This window comes from Crocodylus porosus, unplaced genomic scaffold (assembly GCF_001723895.1).
Source record: "Crocodylus porosus isolate Cpor-Errol unplaced genomic scaffold, CroPor_comp1, whole genome shotgun sequence".
Taxonomy (NCBI): Eukaryota; Metazoa; Chordata; order Crocodylia; family Crocodylidae; genus Crocodylus; species Crocodylus porosus.
Window position 1 is genome coordinate 7078420 of NW_017728911.1, and position 18243 is coordinate 7096662.

Sequence of the window (18243 nt, forward strand, 5' to 3'; positions counted from 1 at the left end):
GCTCTTTCCTGCCAAGGCAGGGGGTCGGACTAGATGATCTACCTAGGTCCCTTCCGACTCTAGCTACTATGAAACTATGAAACTATGAACACTCCCAGCACAGCACCTGAGCATAGGTGACAGGAGTGGTGCACACAAGCACCATTTCATTGCTAGCCAATAAGTTTCCAAATACCAAAAAATTCACTGCTTAAGAAAATTAGGGATTGTCGATTTCTCCAACCCCAGACGGAGGTAAATTATAAAGCTCTTTTATATCACAAACTTATATAGAAAATAACCCTAGGTGCTGCCCAGGAGCACTTCACACCCAAACTGGAAGAGGAGCGTGCAAGAACTTGTGAACCAATGATGAAATAACTGGGACAACAGTCCTGAAAGCCAGCATTAACAGAATTGCAAGATTGTCCCCACTGAAGAAGGAACAGGCTTTTATACTTTTACTAGCTAAAGCATGGGGCTCTGACCACTGAAATGAGAGTGAGAAGGCATGCAGGGGGACACAGAAGACAACTGCTTTCAGGTGAAGATTTCTCAAGATGGCCCATTAATGGGAATTTTTCAAAGCAGACGTTTTGCCTCTATAATTCCCCTGCAGGTTGGTTTCTAGCACTTGAGCATCTACTGCTTTGTTTTTGTAACAGTCCACATGAAGCTGCAGCCCTGTATTATCTTTCTCAATGCAGATTTAGTGCCAGTCGGCCTTTCTTTCTAATACTTCATTCCTAATATTAAATTATGCTATCTGGAACATAAAGCTGGCCCTTGGGTACTCCTCCTCTTCCTACTCCCTTCTCCCCCCACAACAAAAGTAATACAGCTCATCTACAGTTGTTTCATGGCTTTCACTGCTGTCTGACTCCGCTCTATTCATAGAGATTTCATTCATCTGTGATGCTCCAATATTTCATCACAGGTATCCAGAATGAGGTACCCACTTTTCTGAGGTTAGTGATGTGAAGTTCTCCACATGCCCACCAGCCAGAATGATACTTTTTTCATTCAAAGGATTGACAACTTGGTGAAGAAATCGAGTTGCTCCTGTCCGCCAGGAATTATAGCCGAACAGAAGAACCACTCGAAGGTCAGGATTGTTCTTGAGACCTAGACATAAAACAAAAACAACAAACTTTCTACCTTTAAAAAGGGTCTCAGCCCCTGGAATCCAAGCATCTTTAATGATATCCTCCCCTGCTCCCCACCATAGCTGGCATATTACATAAAGTATTTCACTACTGTGGCAGCAGCAGCTAGAGGCAAGCTGAGTTGGGTCCTCCAGCAGTGAGATAAATGGAATGTATTTTCCAGGCACACAAAGGTAAGGGGTACAAAAACACATGTGCTGAGATTCTCTGCACAGGATGTGAAGACTGACCTTCCATAGGAGAACTGCCTGGGCCTTCTTCAGCTCTTTTCTGCTTCCACAGCAATAATGGTATGTTTTATTTTTGAACTGTACTTAGCAACCCGAACTCTGAATACTACAGGGAGGAACACAGTAAGTGTGTCACTGGGAAAACTTTTATGATGGAGTAAATACCTTTCCTTGGAAACCCATGCATCAGGCAGTGGCACTGCTCAGGCACACAGAAATTGCAAACGAGGTATCTGTTAGTTCCCAGAAATTAAAAAGGCTCATAAACCCTGTCCCCCACCCCCGATGTGGCCAAGTTCCTCTTGCAGGGTCAGTTATTCCCCTGAGTGCACAGTGTGCTGACTCTATGCTATACTTTATAGTCAGCAAGGGGAATTCTGCTGGCTCCTCCCCTCCAGCCTACTTCTTATTTTTAAGCATCTAAGAACTATGTGCACTGAATATTAATTTTTAAAAAGCAACTGGAGCTGACACAGCCCAAGTTGCACAGCCCTGGCCATTTTCTGATGACCTTTTGAATGTATAGGAGGTTTCTAAGAGGGACCGAGTGTGCCAGAGATCATGACATCCTCACTCGGGCATTCAACTGAAGGAGGATAATTTCTGGAGGACACGGCTTTGTAAAAACAATAAACAATTGTGATCTATTGATCATAACGGTGCTGTGAATTAGCACCACAGTCTAAGAGATGGACCCCACAGTGCTAGCATTACTGGCAAGCTCAGACTATTGTGCACATCTGCATGCTTCCAGGGTAACTGTACTTACCCACTCGGCCAGAAGTCTGCTTGATGTCAGCAACAGTCACAAATAAAGCAACTCACAACCCTCAGGAACCGACAAATCTGATACCATAACACATGAAGCAGCTGATATAAAATTAAACAGTGACTTGCCTGCCTCAGCAAATTTACTTTCATCAAAGACTCTGTTCTTCAGATCTTTAAACAAGTGAAAAGTATGGATCTTCACACCATCAATTTTGGGGAACAATAAAGCAAAGCCAGCTTCACCATCTTCAATTTCTTGAGGCCGATTCCCACGTGAGCCCATAGGAGTAGCTAATAATACAGACATGTAACGTAAGTAACTTACTTATTTTGATATCTATGATCTTGCCTACATTGTGATATACCTTAAGAGAGAAACCAGGTAAAATCAGCTTCTTGCATCCAGCAGGTTCTTTCTGCAAAATCCTGTTTTCAGAAATAACGTATCTATTTGAAAAAGCAATGTAATTTTTTTTCAAAGAGATGAAGGCACTTAAAAGCCAAAGTCCTACTGATTTTCCACTAAACTCAGACAATCTCACTTTGGAAAATGGGATTTATACTTATCCAAAAAATTCAAACTTAAACAGGTGCAGAGAAAGGCCAAGATGAGCAGGGGAATAGTTAGCTTATTTCCTGAGAAAAGACAAGGGCTTAGAGTTCGCTAGGTTCAACAAACCAAAAACTGAGAAGGAAGAGGCTTGTTTTCTATAAATACACAGAGAGAGATAAAAACAAGGGAGAGAAAAGACTGATTTAAGCTACAGGATAATGCCATAAGCTATATAATGTGGGCATAATGACAAATGGACATTAACTGGGCATGAACAGGGTCCATCTGGGAAAGAGGTTTCTAACCATGAAAGCAGTAATATTCTAGATAGCCTTCCAACTGGAGAAATCAGGAAGAGACTCATTAACTTTAAGATGAAGCTTAATCTGTCTCTGAGCTGGATTGTGGCTTAGCTGTCTGCAATAGCCACAACTGGTTACGGTGTGCAGAAGTTCCCCTTCAGTACTACGTTCCTAAATAATTAGGAAAGAAACTATTCATTCAAGCCCCCCTGCAGGGCGCAGGGGTTCAGGGTGTGTGGGTATGTGTGTGCATTTAGCCTGGACCTGAGCAGATGCTGCCACTGGCAGGCCTTGTGGCACATGTCCAGCCTGGCACTGAGCAGGTGTGGGTGCTACTGCCAGCCCTCAGTGGAGTGCAAGGCTCCAGTCCCTGGGGAGGGGGGCAACCATATCCTTGAAGCTGCAGGAAAATGGACTTCAGCTAGGAACTTGGTGCTAGCTCTAGGGGTAGAGGGGGAAAGCCTCCAAATCCTTCCTGGAACCACTCCAGTCCAGTCCTGGGGTAAGCACACTTCTTTTTGCTGGCTGCTCACAGCTGACATCTGCCTGATAGATGACTAGGAAGCAGGAAGAGGTGTGTGCCCAGCAGGCAATTAGAGATGGCCTTCCACTCAGCTGCATCTGGCTCCCCTTGGCAGTCTCCGGCAAGCATGCAGAAGAGTCCCCAAGTTGTTGGCCTCCACCAGTGCAGGCAGCCTTTGTGCCCTGCCGGCCCCTCCCCATGAAATGGTGGAATTGTGTTTACTCCCAAACTAATGTAGCCCACTTAAAGAAACCCATGTAATTTAGCATGAATATGCCTCAGGCTTTCTGAATGCCTGTACCTAGCTATAAGCATCTTGAAAGCTGGGTATTATCCAATTAGACATTACTTCTTACCTACAATTCCAGGGGTGACCAGCCCCAGAACTTGGCATCGTTTTGGCAATAGTTTCTCTAACGAAATTGCTGTTTCTTTACTATTTCTTTTTCTTGCTGTAAGAGAAGAAGGGTAAACTGAGATACAGGAAGGGTTAAAGTAATTGGCCCAGGGCCCCAGCCTCTGGACTTAGAGTCCTCTGCTCTACGTAATAACAGAAAAGACTTTGAACAGGGATTAAACAGTGGCTTATAATCAACCCTGGGCTATTTAAACAAAGCAACTCATCACTGGCTAGCTTTTTCAGCATGTGACAAATCTTATCAACTAAGACACACTACAAAACTACAGCATGCAAAAGAGGTACAGTGAAATTCAGTACCCTGAATAGGATAAGCTGTATTGACATGGATGCGAATGCAAGATGACAATTTCACTTCTGTTTTACCTAGTGATTTACTTTCCTCTGATGCTAAGTGAGGATGATACCACATTACCCAATGTTTTCCTTTAAGCATTTGACTCTACTCTTGTACCAGACAAGGCTTTCTTAATACAGGGGGTACAGATGGATTTAGTATTTACCTTTCTTTTGTCCATGACAGTCTTCATGCCCACTGAAAGTCTCTGCATCTGCTATGTAGAGCACAGTCTGTGGTAGAACATGAACTTTCTGTAAAGTAGAAAAGAAAACATAAGAAAAACAGACTCTGCCACTTAACTGCAGGCTGTAGCACCTTGACTCAAAGACAACTAATCCAGACTAGATGTATGAGAGGAAGATTCCTGAAAGCCAGTGATGAGAAAGTCCTGGCTATAACAAATTGGCTTCTTTTCTAATCCTTTTCAAAGAACCTCAATACACTTTAGAGACACGGAACTGCATTACATTCCTAATCAAACATTAGCTGTGTTACTGCTGACCAGGCACAGGAGTAGACAGTTCTGTGTCTAGCTTCCCACCTGTCACATGAAAGGCTAACTTGTTTTTCAGTCAACAAAAAAGCCTTTTATCCAACTACATTTACCTGTTCATCTGCATTTTTAGATTAATGCTTAATTTTTATATCCATTGTTTGTAACCAGAAATGCTTTATTCATTTGGTGGTCCACATTCTTCTACAGCCTGGGTAAGATGCTCCTGGTCTTCTTTCACTTAATAGCACTATGGAATGCTAGAGAATGATTAATGCCTAAGGACACGTCCACACATGCACTTCAACGCGAATTAAAGTGTCACTAAAACGTGCTATTTAGTTAATGCTTATTGAAATAGGCCAATGAACATTAAGCACCACTAAAAACCATGCTCTTTTGTTGATGTGTATTAAGACAGGATAATGTGCATTTTCCTCTTACCTCACAATAGAGGTACTAGATTTACTGTGCATTAACTAAAGAGCATTAATGCATGTGAAGACATGCTCACTATGGCTAAATAAGGGCCAGAGATGAAATATTGAAGTTTATATTCAAACTGCTGGTATCCTGGAACCCCAGACTTGCTTCAGAAAGCTTAGAAACTGGTGCCTGGCAAATGGATTTCCAAGATGTATTTAATAGTACTGCAGTCTTCAGTACTGTGGGAAGATCATGACATATGGTTAAAATACTCTCTCAAATTAAAGAATGTCAACAGATGGGCATGTTAAAAAATGAACTTTCCTTCCCAAGTTGCTATCACTACCTTGTACTACTATGAGTAACTGGAAAGGGTCCAGCAGAGCACAACAAAAATGATCAGAAGGCTGGGAAACAAGCCTTAAGAGAAAAAGCAGAAAGAACAAGGGTTATTTAATCTGGAGAAGAGAAGACAGAGAGGATTCAATAACAGTCTTAAAATTCCTGAGGAGTGCTTACAAAAAGGACAGAGACCACAGGGGACTGAACAAGGAGCAGTGGTCTTAAAATGCACCAAGGAAAATTCAGTTTGGGCATTAAGAACAGTTAGGAGAACAGTCTTGTTCTGATTAAGTACTGGAACAGAGAAAGGCTGTATAGTCCCCATCCCTGGTTATTTAAAAGCAGGTTAGACAAATACTTGACTAGGATGGTTTAGTTGGGGATGCTCCTTCAGAGGGCTGGACTGGATGACTTCCTAACGGCCCTTCCAGCCCTGTTTTCTATGATTCTATGAAGTCAAAAGAAAATTTAAAACCCAGTTAGAAAAGCCCCTGCTTGCTGCAACCTGGGTCAGGGTGTCTCTCTGGATACCAACTTATTGTGATTTGATCAAACTGCTGAAATCCACATGCTGCTAAGCCCCTTGGGTCTGGACAGTGCCTGGTTGCTGTTCTTTCCTTGGAATTTCTCAAGAATGCTCCCAATCGCAGACCTCATTCTGATGGTCCTCTTGGGCAGTGAAGCCAAACCGTGGAAAATACTAATGATTTTGATGACATAACATATCTTGGGTATAAAATAAAACACAAGCTTAGAGCCAAAATTATTATCAGGGACCCACTATTATTTACAAAATGAATAAGAGGTATACAGAGCCAGCTCTATAGAAAGCCAACATTTCAGCAATGCCTTGGTGATCCACTCTTAAATAACTCTCATTTGAGATAATCTGCTTTTTTATATACTAATCCTTTTTAGTAACACGCCAAGCCAAAATAAGCCACACTTTCTCTCATTCTTACTATGTTGATGAGGGGCATACAGAATAATAAACATACGAATTTTTCTAAGCATTTTCTAACCACTGTTCTCATTTTTCAAGGGAAGCTACAAAGTTCTTTGAAGCAGCTAAAACAGTAAATATTTGTATTTTATGTAGAAAAAATAACTGCTGAACGTAAAAAAAATCACCTTGAATATACATGATGAGAAAGCTACAGGTAATAATTAGAAAACATCTGATACTTTTCTGGTCACGCTCTACCAAATGAAGTTTAGTAACTAGCTGTGGCAGTCATATTTTCTGACTTCGCCAAGTCAGGTCCAAAGTCAGCATAGCTATGCTGGGAGACTTGTGAGTTGTGTGACCAAAGACTGTTTTTTAAAATTCCTTCTCCATGATATAGCTAGAAGATTCTTGGGAGAGACAGATATACAAGGTCTGTTATAAAAGTATTGAGACTGAATGTGGATTTTTTGGTACAAGTATTGGGTGAAGGGCATGGCTTTGCTGAACGTGTCTGGTAGGGGTGTGCAAAGTGGGCCATATTCGATTTGGATTCAGCCTGATTTGGGGTACAGTGATTTGATTAATTGATTTGGATCACTGTCCCAATTTGATTTGGCTAAATCCAAATCTGAAGTTTCAACACTGATTCGGCCATAGACACAATTTAAATGTTTTTTTCTACATACCTCAAGGTACCAGGTGCAGCTCATGAGCGCTGAGATAGTGGGGTGGATAGAGCGTCCCACAGGAGTGCAGTGGGGAGCCCCCCCATGTGTTTAGTGGCAGAACCAGAAGTGGACCAGAAGTACTTTCAGTCCACTTCTGGGTCTGCTGAGCACACAGGGGATCCCCCCCCACACCCCACCAGCTCGGTTATTAGCTGTGGAGCTGCCCCCCAGACCCAGGAGGAACTAGTCCGGGGCCCCCCGAATCCTCTGCAGCGAACCCAGAAGTGGACCGGAAGTGCTTCTGGTCCACTCCTGGGTCTACCACTGAGTATGCTGGGGACAATTCCATGCTCCATCTACCCCACCACCTCAGCATTCACAAGCCACCTGGTACCCTGAGGTATATAGAAAAAACATTTAAAGTTGAGTCTATGACCGAATCATCAAAGCTCTCCGAATCAATTCAGAGGGTTCTGATTTGATTCGGAGAGATTAAAGGGTCTCCTGATTCGATTCAGAAATTCAGCTGCCAAATCGGGCCAAATCTCCGCCAAATCAACTCAGCGACTGAAACTGCACACAGCTCTAATGTCTGGGCATGTTAGGACTCCTCTGGACAGGTTTGTAGCTCATGGTGTTTCCCCAGTTTTCTGTGGCCAGCAGTTGAAGCAAGATAGTTTGCATCTCATGTCCCCTTTCTTTATGTCAGTGTCCAGAACAATGTATACGCATTACATTTTGCATGAAAATCAGGAAAATGGCAAGTGAAACATCTGAATGACTTAAAATAGCATTTGGTGATGACACTATGAGCCACGCAAGAGTCTCTGAATGGTATCATTGGTTTAAAGAAGGACAATCATCAGCCAAAAGTGATGAGCGTTCCGGACGCCCTTCAACATTCATTCAGGAAATGATGAAAATGTAACAGTGGTTTGGTTTGGTTTGATTGACTGTCCAAGAGATAGCAGAAGTTGGAATTTCTGTTGATTCATGTCATTCAATTCTAACCAGCAATTTGGGAATGAAACGACCAGAAAAACAACCAGATAAATGGAGGTCCCACTCTTTGATGCTTCACCATGACAATGTGCCTGACCACTCAGCACAGCTTGTGAAGCAATTTTTAGCCAAATACCACATCCTACAAGTGCCGCAACCTCCATATTCACCCGATACAGCCCCATGTGACCTTTTTCTCTTCCCTCAGCTAAAGAAAACCTTGAAAGGAAGAAGATTTTGTGATGTGGAAACTATAAAACAAAATGCAACTGACCAGAGGTGCTTATCAGAGGTGTTTCCAACAATGGCAGAAACGTTGGGAGAAATGTGTGGCTGCAGAAGGAGCATACTTCAAAGGAGATTAAGCTGAAACCCCTCTAAATTAAATCTTTTGTTTCCTACAGCATCAGTCTCGATATGTTTTGAACAGACCTCATATATATATGATGAAACTTAAAAAGACTACGGAAGGACTGAAAAATACGTCAGCAGAAACAGCAGTCTGCTCAAAGATCTTGCCACAGTAGCTAGAAACTCAACCACGAGTATCAATGTAATTGTGACATTTTCTCCTACCTCAAGTTCCTCTGCTAATGTGCGGACGAGCGAATGAGTATCAGACGGACCAGGCTCAAGGGCAGATACCCAGGCTATGCTCTGCTGCGTTCTCAGTATTCTACGAGCACATTCTCTCCATAACCGGCACACACTGAAATACAAGGATTCCACGTCACAACTACAAAAGGGAACTTTGGCACGTGTCAGTCCCCCACTGTTTTCCCTTTCTATCTGGAAATGCTTATCACATGCTGTCAGAAGTTACCCACACTCCTTTAATGACTAACATGGAACTGGGATTATTGTGGCTTGCCACCAGGGTGGATAAAAATCAACAATTACAAAAATAAAATAAATTAAAATAAATTGATTTTAAAAAAAAATGTAAATCAAAAATTTTTTTAAGTGCTTAAAAATAACTTATATAGTTTTAATTTCAGATCTGATAAAGCTCACAGATATAATCATAGAATAGGGATTATAACTTCTAATTATATATATACTATTTGAGACAATATATTCATGTAACTTTCTTTAGTTTTATAAATACATCACAACAGGCCATGGACTATATTAGGGGTCCAATCTTATGGGGTTCCCAGACTCCTCTATAGATTGTAAAGATTAAAGAAACCCAGTGGGACTTGGTGCTCAGTCTAGAAGATCCCATCTGTGATGCTTAGTTTCAGTTCTCAAATGGTGGATTTGTCTCCAGAGATCACAGGCAGACAAAGTTCTTTGAGTAGATGTAAAATCTTTTATTACACCACCTAAATAGTTGGAAAAATTGTTCTTTGCAAGCTTTCGGGCACAAATGCCCTTCTTCAGGCCTAGGGAGAGTTTGTCATCTCCAGAGATAACATCCTTGTTAACAGCAGTATACAGAGATGAGAGATAACAGACCTGATTACCTACCCATCAGCCCTACTGTCTCTCTGCAAGTTTGCGTACACACAGCCAAGCCCTTACCTTTCTTTAAAAGTGCAAAGTTTCAAGAAGTTAAATGAATAGAGGATATCAAACAAAGATGCATTTTTTGTAGAAAACAATGATTAAATTGAGGCTTCATGACCAGTGATTTAAATCAAATGCACTCTGTTTGCCACTGCCTTCAATTTAACTTGAATCACTTATTTGCATGGGTATAGGCCTAACAGTTGCTCCCAGTTATAAAATGTTTTTGACAGTATCCAGCAGTAAGTTGCCTCACTTAGAGACAGCCATATGTTAAGGTTTTTTCTCCCCCACAAGAGCAGCACATTCAATAATTCATTCCCAGTTCTTCTGCAGCACAAATGTAGGTATCAGTGACGTAAAATGCTGATACGGTACAGACGCTGAGAGTGCTGCAGAGACGGCTTGGCTTGCTCCTTGCTCTCTGGATACAAGGCGTAAGCAGCCCCCGGGGTTGTTAGCAGTGATCAAGATAGCACCGAGCGGATGCAGGTGGCACGGATGGTGTAGGTTTCTCAGCCTCACAAACAAGCCTCCATTGGAAACATTTAAACCTGAGAGACCTCGGCCCTGGCTGGGCCGGGGAGGGACCGCCGCAGACCTGCTCCAACCTGCGTGCAGCTTGGCCCCGCGCCCGCTCCTCCCGCCTAGGGCCCCGAGTGCCGCCGGCGCGAGGCAGCAGCGGGCGCGGCCGAGCCCCGCGGAAGGACACAGCCCAGCCCCGCGGCAGGAAACGGGCGTCGGAGCCCAGGCCTCAGCGGCGGGCGGGGCCGGAGCCGGGGTAGCCCCGCGCACAGAAGGGGCGGGCGAGGGCTGCGGGGCCGGTGCCTACCAGGCCGCCCGCAGCAGCGCCTTGGTGGGCAGGAAGCTCAAGACCCGCTCCACCACCTCGGCCAGGTTGCTCAGCACGAAGGGCCCCTGCGTGTCCGTCTCCATGGCGACCGCCGCGGCTCTAGGCCTGGCTCCGCGCAGCGAGCGGCCGGGCGGGGAGCAGAGTGCAGCCTGACGGCGCGCTCTGATGGCGTCATTACATGGTGTCCGCGTCCGGGCCTCAGCCGGGGTCACGTGGCCGGAAGCGATGATCACTGTAGGGGGGAGGTTTGGGAACTATGGGTCCGCTTCTGGGTTGTGGCCACGTGATAAGACTCGCCAGCGCCGCGGTCCTTCCGACTCCTTCCCAGGGGGCGTTTACAGAAACGTAGCTGGGGAGGATGGAAGGGGCTCGAGGTTTCCAGCACATTTGGGCCACGGCCTGAGTTTGGCGTTTAAAAAAGAAATGCGTATAGATATGCCAGTCGGAGAACGTGTTACAGCAGGCTGCGAGAGCGCGAAGAACGGCAACTGGCTGCAGCGGAGACTGGCGCCGCAGTCCAACAGACACTGCAGTTTCAGAAGGAAGCTCCGCAGTGAAAGCTGTTTTTTAAAAATGTTTTCCATCAGGCATGCAGACTAAGCAGTGCTTTTTGTTGGCCTAGTTATGCCACCAGCCGGTCATTCCGGGCAAATGGCTAAGAAAATAACTCCGTTCAAAACTAACCTCCTAGTCTTGGTGCCACAGGACATTCTGTTATAATTGTGCAAGATCCCAAGCTAAATTAGAGCAAGCCAGACCAAACCCTCAAGGAAACAGCTGTTACACAAGTGCCATTGGCAATTGAGAGGGCAGTGCCCTTACCTCTGGGTTAGTATTAAAACCAGCATTGTGCTGCATAGAGAGGATAATTCCATTTGAATGATATGTAAACCTAAGTAGTCATTTTGCCAGTGAATAGGCACTTCTGTGCAAGGCAAGGTATTGGTGACAATAAATGCTGTCAATCTCTAACTCAGTTATATGCTTTCAAGTTTAAGCTCTAACAGCATCTTAAAATGGTTTCACCCTAACCAGCCATTTTAGTACTTCTGGTAATCAGCAGTGGAAGATACGATCCCAGGATAACTTGTACTATTCAGTGTTTAGTGATCCTTCATTTAGGGCAAGGGTCGTCAACCAGGGGTACATGTATATACTTGGGAAGGCCCTGGGGGTGTGCGAGGCAGTGGCATGCTTCCCAAGTACCCCTGCTTCTTCACACCACCACAGTATACCTGGGAAGCATGCCAAAAGTACTTGAAGTGTGCTGCGTGCTGACCAGGCACTGAGAGACCCACCCCCAACTCTTCAGGGGGGTACATTCCTTAAAGGTTGAAACACCCCTGATTTAGGGGATAATGAAAGAGCTGCCTGATAGTAAGACTTCACTGTAAAGAAAAGTACCAGCAACCTGTTAAATTCCCTCCTACACGGATAACACAAGGTACTCATGAACAGAATGCTGCCTGCATCCAGAGACAGTAACCACAAAAAGAATAATTCTTAAAATGGTTCTTTATTCATAAACTTGATGCAAGTTTACAAATTACTGTACATTGCCAAATAATTCTGCAATGAAAAATGAAATCCAAAAACAAAGCATGCCAAATGTGCATCTGTCAACCTGCTAGCCCATTAGAATATTAAAGAATTCAATAATGTATTCAAAGATTTTAGCCTCAGGTTTTAAGGAACTTTAATGCTTAAAAGAGTTTTGCCTTTCACTTAAGGTTGCTATTTGAGCAATTGGCTACCAGGATTTAATACAAATATACATACAACCAAGGAAGCAGAAAGGCTGGGAAGTCATTCACTATACTTCCTAGAAAACTATTTGAAATAATATATAAAATCAGGAGTAGTGCCAAATCTCTTCAGTCTGTTCTTTCAAGCTAAAAACTGGATCTAGAAGCAAATGCGCAAGGACCCAGGGGTGCCTGATAGAGAAAAGAAGAGCACAAATTTGATAGTCATAACTAAAAAAAAAAAACCAAACCACACATGCTTCTGGGCTTCTAAAAAGTGCTTAATCCATGGTACACACCCTTATTTCAACCCCTGGGGGTAAAGGTCTAATCCCTAATGCTACAACCAAAATAGAATTGATTTAGATAAGGCAATGAAACATAGTAATTACACAGACCCAGATTCATTTCCTAAGAAAGAATAGTTCCCGTTAGTCTTTCAATATCAAAACCACTGTCATGACTATGGCAACACTTTTAAAGTCTCTGAATCGGGTGATGTCTTTCTGTACTTTATTTAGCTTTTTCTATAAATTTTTTGCTCAAGGATTTTCATCTTGATTTGTGCCAATCACTTAAGTTCATTAGTTTACAAATGATTGCAACAACCCGTTAATAAAAAAATGGAACACCTAAAAAGGTTTTTAGTATCTTAAATAAACTTCAAGCTTCATACTGTGGCTGTTGTTAAAGAGATTGAGCCAACAAGTAGCAGGAACAGCCCAGCAAGATTCTGATGCCCCAGTGGACGTGACTAGTTACAAGATTTTATTGGCACAGCCTTGCTCTGCTTATAAAATACAACATAATCTAATTAAGAGCATCTCTTCCAAGAAACAGTTCATATCCTCAACGCAGCCATGAAAAAGTTTAACATACATGTGGTTTTCCTATATCATTAAATTTGGCAATACTACAAATGCTGTCATTTTAGACCAGAAAAACTACTGTGATTTACAAGACCTGAAATTTCCTAGAACAGTATTAAACAATGTATTAAACTTTGTTGGCTTTAAATGAAATAACACAATGCAAATCTCTGCAGTCCACATTCTGCAAAAAGGTAAGAAGTACACAGAAAAGTGTTGTGAGCAACTCCTATTGAGTGATCTTTAGTAACTTGATAGCCTGCTTTAAAGAGTTTACACTTTTAAATTAAAAAAAAAAAAAAGGGGGGGGAAAGGGAGGGACTGACCCAAGTATACTTAATCCAGAGGGACAAGTACAGTAAAGGCCAAAACTGCTCAGTCCAAGATACCCAAGAAGAGCGGAATAGTAAGGCTGTAACTTATACTGAATGTGTCAGTTGACAGATTATCCACTAATTTATCTAATAGCTAAAGTCTTCAGTACGGCTGTTGCAGGGGCACTCATAGCTTAAGTCTGTGTGTGTTGGAGAGAAATAAAAAAGAGCTCCGTTTGTTGATGTTGGTCCAGGTGTAAAACAGTCCTCAGTATTAACCATCTTCTTTTGGAGGAGTGTACCAGCCTGTAGAAGAAACAGGTTAGGTGCAGATGTTAGAACAACTGCAAAACCCACACTAAGTAAACAACAAGGCAGCTTTATGCTTTATCTTGATTTGTGCAAGATGGAAGCTTAAAATTTGATTATAAAAATAGGAGTAATTTAACAAAAAGGCACCAACTGCCCTAAACATCACCTGGCAGAAGGAAAGCTAGTATTTATATCTGAAAATAAAGCATTAACATTTGAGGCTCCTCTTGGCATGCTGAATTGGACAAGGATCATCGTCTTGTTTTCATACATCTCAAAACCTTAAAAGGACCTTATTTTTCAATCTAGCAAGCCATGTATCTAGCATCTGCAGTTTTAACTACATAGGCATGTACTTATATAAAACCTTATTTTGCCTGTTAAAGTTGGACATATGCCAGTTTTGAAATCTACACCAGTGATTCTTAACCAGAGTGCTGCTGCACCTGGGTTTGCCATGAGATCCTTTTAAGGGTGTCAGGCAATTTTAGCAGTGCAAACTCCTTCATAGTAGGCTTTCAATATGGCTGATAAACCTCTCATCTGGAATGGTTTAGGTACACTAAATCTTGCATCTGTGCAAGGGGTGGAACTAGATCAGGGGCATGTGATCTCTAGCTCAAAGGCCAGATCCGGCCCACGAAGCTCCCCACAGATCCAAAAGCTTGGTGTGTAGGGGAAGTGGTGGTAGCATTAAAATTGCTGCTCCCTTGCTGCCAAATTTCCAGATCTCTGAGGGGCCCTGCAAAGGGCAGAGGCAGCATGGAGCTGATGCAGGCTGTGCAGAGGCAACATAGAGCCTGACCCATGTATGCAGGGCTGTGTTCCAAACTGGGTGCACAAGGCTGGGTAGAGGCAGCACAGCCCGAGTGCAATCACTCATATGGCTTGGGGGCCAAAGGTTGAATTAGAGGACACTTGCGAGGTCTTTTCCAATTGAAGGATCATGATAAAATTTCTTAGACCTGATACTTGCTTCAAGTGGTTCATTCTACTAGACAAGCATTAACATTAAATCTTGGGAGGCAGCCATATCTACATGGCCTCACAGGAACTGGTACTCAAGACTGGGGGGGGAAAAAAAAATAAAATAAAGAAACTTGTTTCTGGCCTTACTGCCATCTTGTCACTTGAAAGTCATTTAACCCCTCAGGGTCTCAACTATTTGCACCCCTTCCCAATTAGGAAGGTGGATGTAATTTTACTAGTCCCATATCTAATGCACTTTGAGAAAGTGCTAGTTCTGAGGGGACAAACCTGGTGGTAACTAGCTTTGTATGGGATGTCTGCCACTACTTTCCAGAGCAGAACTGAATAGTTCAGCCAAGCTAACTAACATCCCCTGGACATGCTGCATTTAACTTGTAGTCCTCCTGTAAACTTGATCCTTTCATTAACTGTTGTCTGCTTGTGCTATCATATGATTAGCTCTTTGGGGAAGGAAAAGGAGACTTACGTGAGACAAAAAGATGCCATAAGAACAACTTTGCACATTGGAGGTGAAAATACAGTACAAACACAGAGCAGAAGCATGGAATAGTTTTACTTGATATAGCATAAGTGTATAGGGAACAGCAGATTGGTTAGTTGCAAACACTGCTATCCTTCTCTACTAAGATGACAAAAGAAACAGCAGGAAAGTATTTTTAAGCAGCAAAATGCTCCAATATTTTAAAAAGTTTTATTGAATACCAAAGAGCAAACAACAGATGTAAAAAAAAAAAAACCAACCATTTTCTATGCTGCTGTACAATTTGTACAAACAAACAGAGTTGCAAAATTGACATACCATTTTTCTCATGTATTTGTACTAGAGACTTATAGGACTGTTGTGCTCTTGCTAGGTTATACTGGTTCTGAAAGAAAACATTTAAAATACTACTATAAAAGAAATGACATCACAACATACATCAAAAATACATGCAGGTACTTAATTTTAAAGAGCTTTTTTATAATACCATGCTTATGTTTCCTATTCATCATTCCCAGTTTTTCACTGCCTTGTACTCAGTGAGAATATTAGGTCAGTAGCATTTTTTAAATCTCAGTCAAGGAGATGTCATGCAGCTTGCTTAGTTGTAATTATAAAATGGGCAAAAAAAGTAGTCTCCAGGATTGAAGAGCTGATTACCTTTTGATCTGATCCAAACCATACCTGGTTTTAGTATACTAGAGGACTTAAAATACACCTTGATTGACCACTCCCTCTGGAGAGAGTCCAACAGCAGGCAACCAAAATGGTGAGGGGCTGAGACACTGACTTCTAAGAAGAGGCTGAGGGAACTGGGTTTAGCCTAAAGAAGAGAAGACTGAGAGGGGATTTAATAGCAGCCTTTAACTACCTGAAAGGGGGCTCGAAAGAGGATGGAGCTGGACTGTTCTCAGTGGTAGCAGATGACAGAACAAGCAGCAGTGGTCTCGGGGTTGCAGCAAGGAAATTCAGGTTAGATATTAGGAAGAATTTTCTCACTAGGAGGGTAGCAAAGCACTGGAACAGGTTACCCAGGGAGGCTGTGGAATCTCCATTCTTGGAGGTTTTAAAGACCCAGCTAGACAAAACTTTGGCCAGGATGATCTAGTTGGGGATGGTCCTACTTTGAGCAGGGGGTTGGACTAGACCTCCTGAGGTCACTTCCAACCCTAATTTTCTATCATTTCAAATGAAAGTGCACACACTGAGGCTTAAGGCAGACATAAAAGTAAAAAAAAAAAACAAAAAAAACAGAATGATTCCATAATGTCAAATCCAGCAAATAGTACAGACAGAAAAATAAATTAATCTGTTAAATACTCAGGGGCTTGGCAGGGGGATCTCCCCCCCACAAAAAAACCCAACCAAACAAACAAAACCCAAAAACCTTACACGCATCACTGAAGATCCTTACTCTCAAACAATCTAAATTAAGCTTCCAAACAAGGCTTGCAATACTAGATCCCTACTCCTAAAACAGGAATCACTTCCTGCACAACTAAAATGGGATAGGCTGAGGTAGGGATGAAATAACTTGTACACACTCAGTGTCAGAAGGGCCTCCAACATCAGGCAAGTCTCAATTTGAAATGCTTTGGAGGGCTGTGCTACAATTTGGAGCTTTTCAGGTTAAGTATGTTGGAGCATAAAACTCCACTTGACTTTGGGGAAGTAATCAATTTTAGAGTTCTCTACCACAAGATAAGGAAAGACAACAGGTAAAAAATTGTCAGTGCCAAAGGTGTGGACAGAAGTAATGAGTATGCTGCTATTAAAAGATACAGACATAAACTGTTGCAATATAACTAACAGCTGGGTGCTCCTACAGTGATAGAGGTGTAGCAAAGGGAATATAAATTGAACTGTTTCAATTAAAAGCAACAGTGATTTAACTTGCCTATACTGCATACATAGAGTTGATGCATGTTCTGAACCTGCAACCCTCCTTCCCCTTTTAAAAATGGTGGGAAATTACCCCTGTCCAGAACTTAAGTGACATAAAGGCCTAAGTTCCATTTTAAAAAAAGACTTGGGAGCATAAGTTGAATTGACTTAATTGTTTAAGTCACCTTTGAAAAAAACCAAACAACTTGAGTACTGTTACCCAGCAAGCTGACTTGTCCTTCTCAGGCCTATAGCTTTTTATGCTTATTTAATTAAAAGTGAAAAGGAAAGAAAAGATGCACACCCTTCTGGGTCAGGTGAGAAGTACTTTCTATCAGCACTATACAAATCTAGAATACATTTTAGTGATACTTTGTTTACTTCCCCCCCCACCCTTTGTTACATTTTTGTAAAGTCTGGATTTTTTTTACTTGGTTAAAAAACCAACAAACCAACACAAACTGATGAGAAAGAACTTAACCCTGACACAGTAACACATCTGCAAAGAGGAGCATAAACTAGACTCCTGCATGGTGATGCATGGCTCCTCCAAATCATTCCATAAAGAAAGGGCAACATGGGTTCAAGTAACTATAAGAAGTGTTTACAAAGGGTTGCAACTTCTTCAGGGGCAGAGCGCACCTGCAGGAGAAAGCCTAGGAAGCCAGATACACAATTGTGGAAAAATATTTTGTTGCATTAAGTTACTGATGCCAAGGATGGGGGTAGCATATGAACTTTACCTGCTTACAGCCCCTTCAATCTCAAAGTGTCTCCTTGATATGCACTGCTTTCTAGGCAAAATCCAAATAGCAACTTGCCAATAAGATGCTAGAATACACCCATGTTTTTGCACAGGAAACTAAACCAATGTGAGTATACTTTGGGATCTTGAAAAGGAAGAGCTGGGTTATACTGGGTCTTCCTTCAAGTGTCAATATTAAAACAGAATACCCTGTCACAAAAAATCATTTCAGTTGCACCGTTTATATTTACCTTATTGGCTCCAAACTGTACTCTGGCTTTTCCTTTGACTAAAGTGGCATTGATCTGCATGATGACCGATTCTACTGAATAGGCACTACTCCAGCCCTAAAGGAAGAAGGAAATACTTCTACAGA

The 18243-nt window shown here is 42.3% G+C and overlaps 2 protein-coding genes across 3 annotated transcripts in view; both read right to left on the minus strand.

Annotated features, from left to right (window-relative positions):
- The window catches only part of FBXO22 (F-box protein 22), a 22726-nt gene extending 12017 nt beyond the window's left edge, over positions 1 to 10709 (minus strand). For both annotated transcript variants that reach the window (XR_002100730.1, XM_019533365.1), the window contains exons 1-6: positions 10507 to 10709; positions 8739 to 8871; positions 4446 to 4533; positions 3881 to 3976; positions 2273 to 2437; positions 939 to 1104 (exon numbers count right to left, since the gene is read on the minus strand). Coding sequence is in view for 1 of the 2 variants with exons in the window: in XM_019533365.1 (XP_019388910.1) it covers positions 939 to 1104; positions 2273 to 2437; positions 3881 to 3976; positions 4446 to 4533; positions 8739 to 8871; positions 10507 to 10610 (752 nt within the window). In the remaining variant the exon portion in view is untranslated. The remainder of the gene's footprint in view (positions 1 to 938; positions 1105 to 2272; positions 2438 to 3880; positions 3977 to 4445; positions 4534 to 8738; positions 8872 to 10506) is intronic.
- Positions 10710 to 12024: 1315 nt separating this feature from the next.
- Positions 12025 to 18243, minus strand: part of UBE2Q2 (ubiquitin conjugating enzyme E2 Q2) — a gene marked incomplete at its 5' end in the record, with an annotated part of 58736 nt that continues 52517 nt past the window's right edge. The window contains 3 exons of the mRNA XM_019533369.1: positions 12025 to 13761; positions 15557 to 15623; positions 18119 to 18214. Of these exons, the coding sequence (XP_019388914.1) occupies positions 13730 to 13761; positions 15557 to 15623; positions 18119 to 18214 (195 nt within the window). The remainder of the gene's footprint in view (positions 13762 to 15556; positions 15624 to 18118; positions 18215 to 18243) is intronic.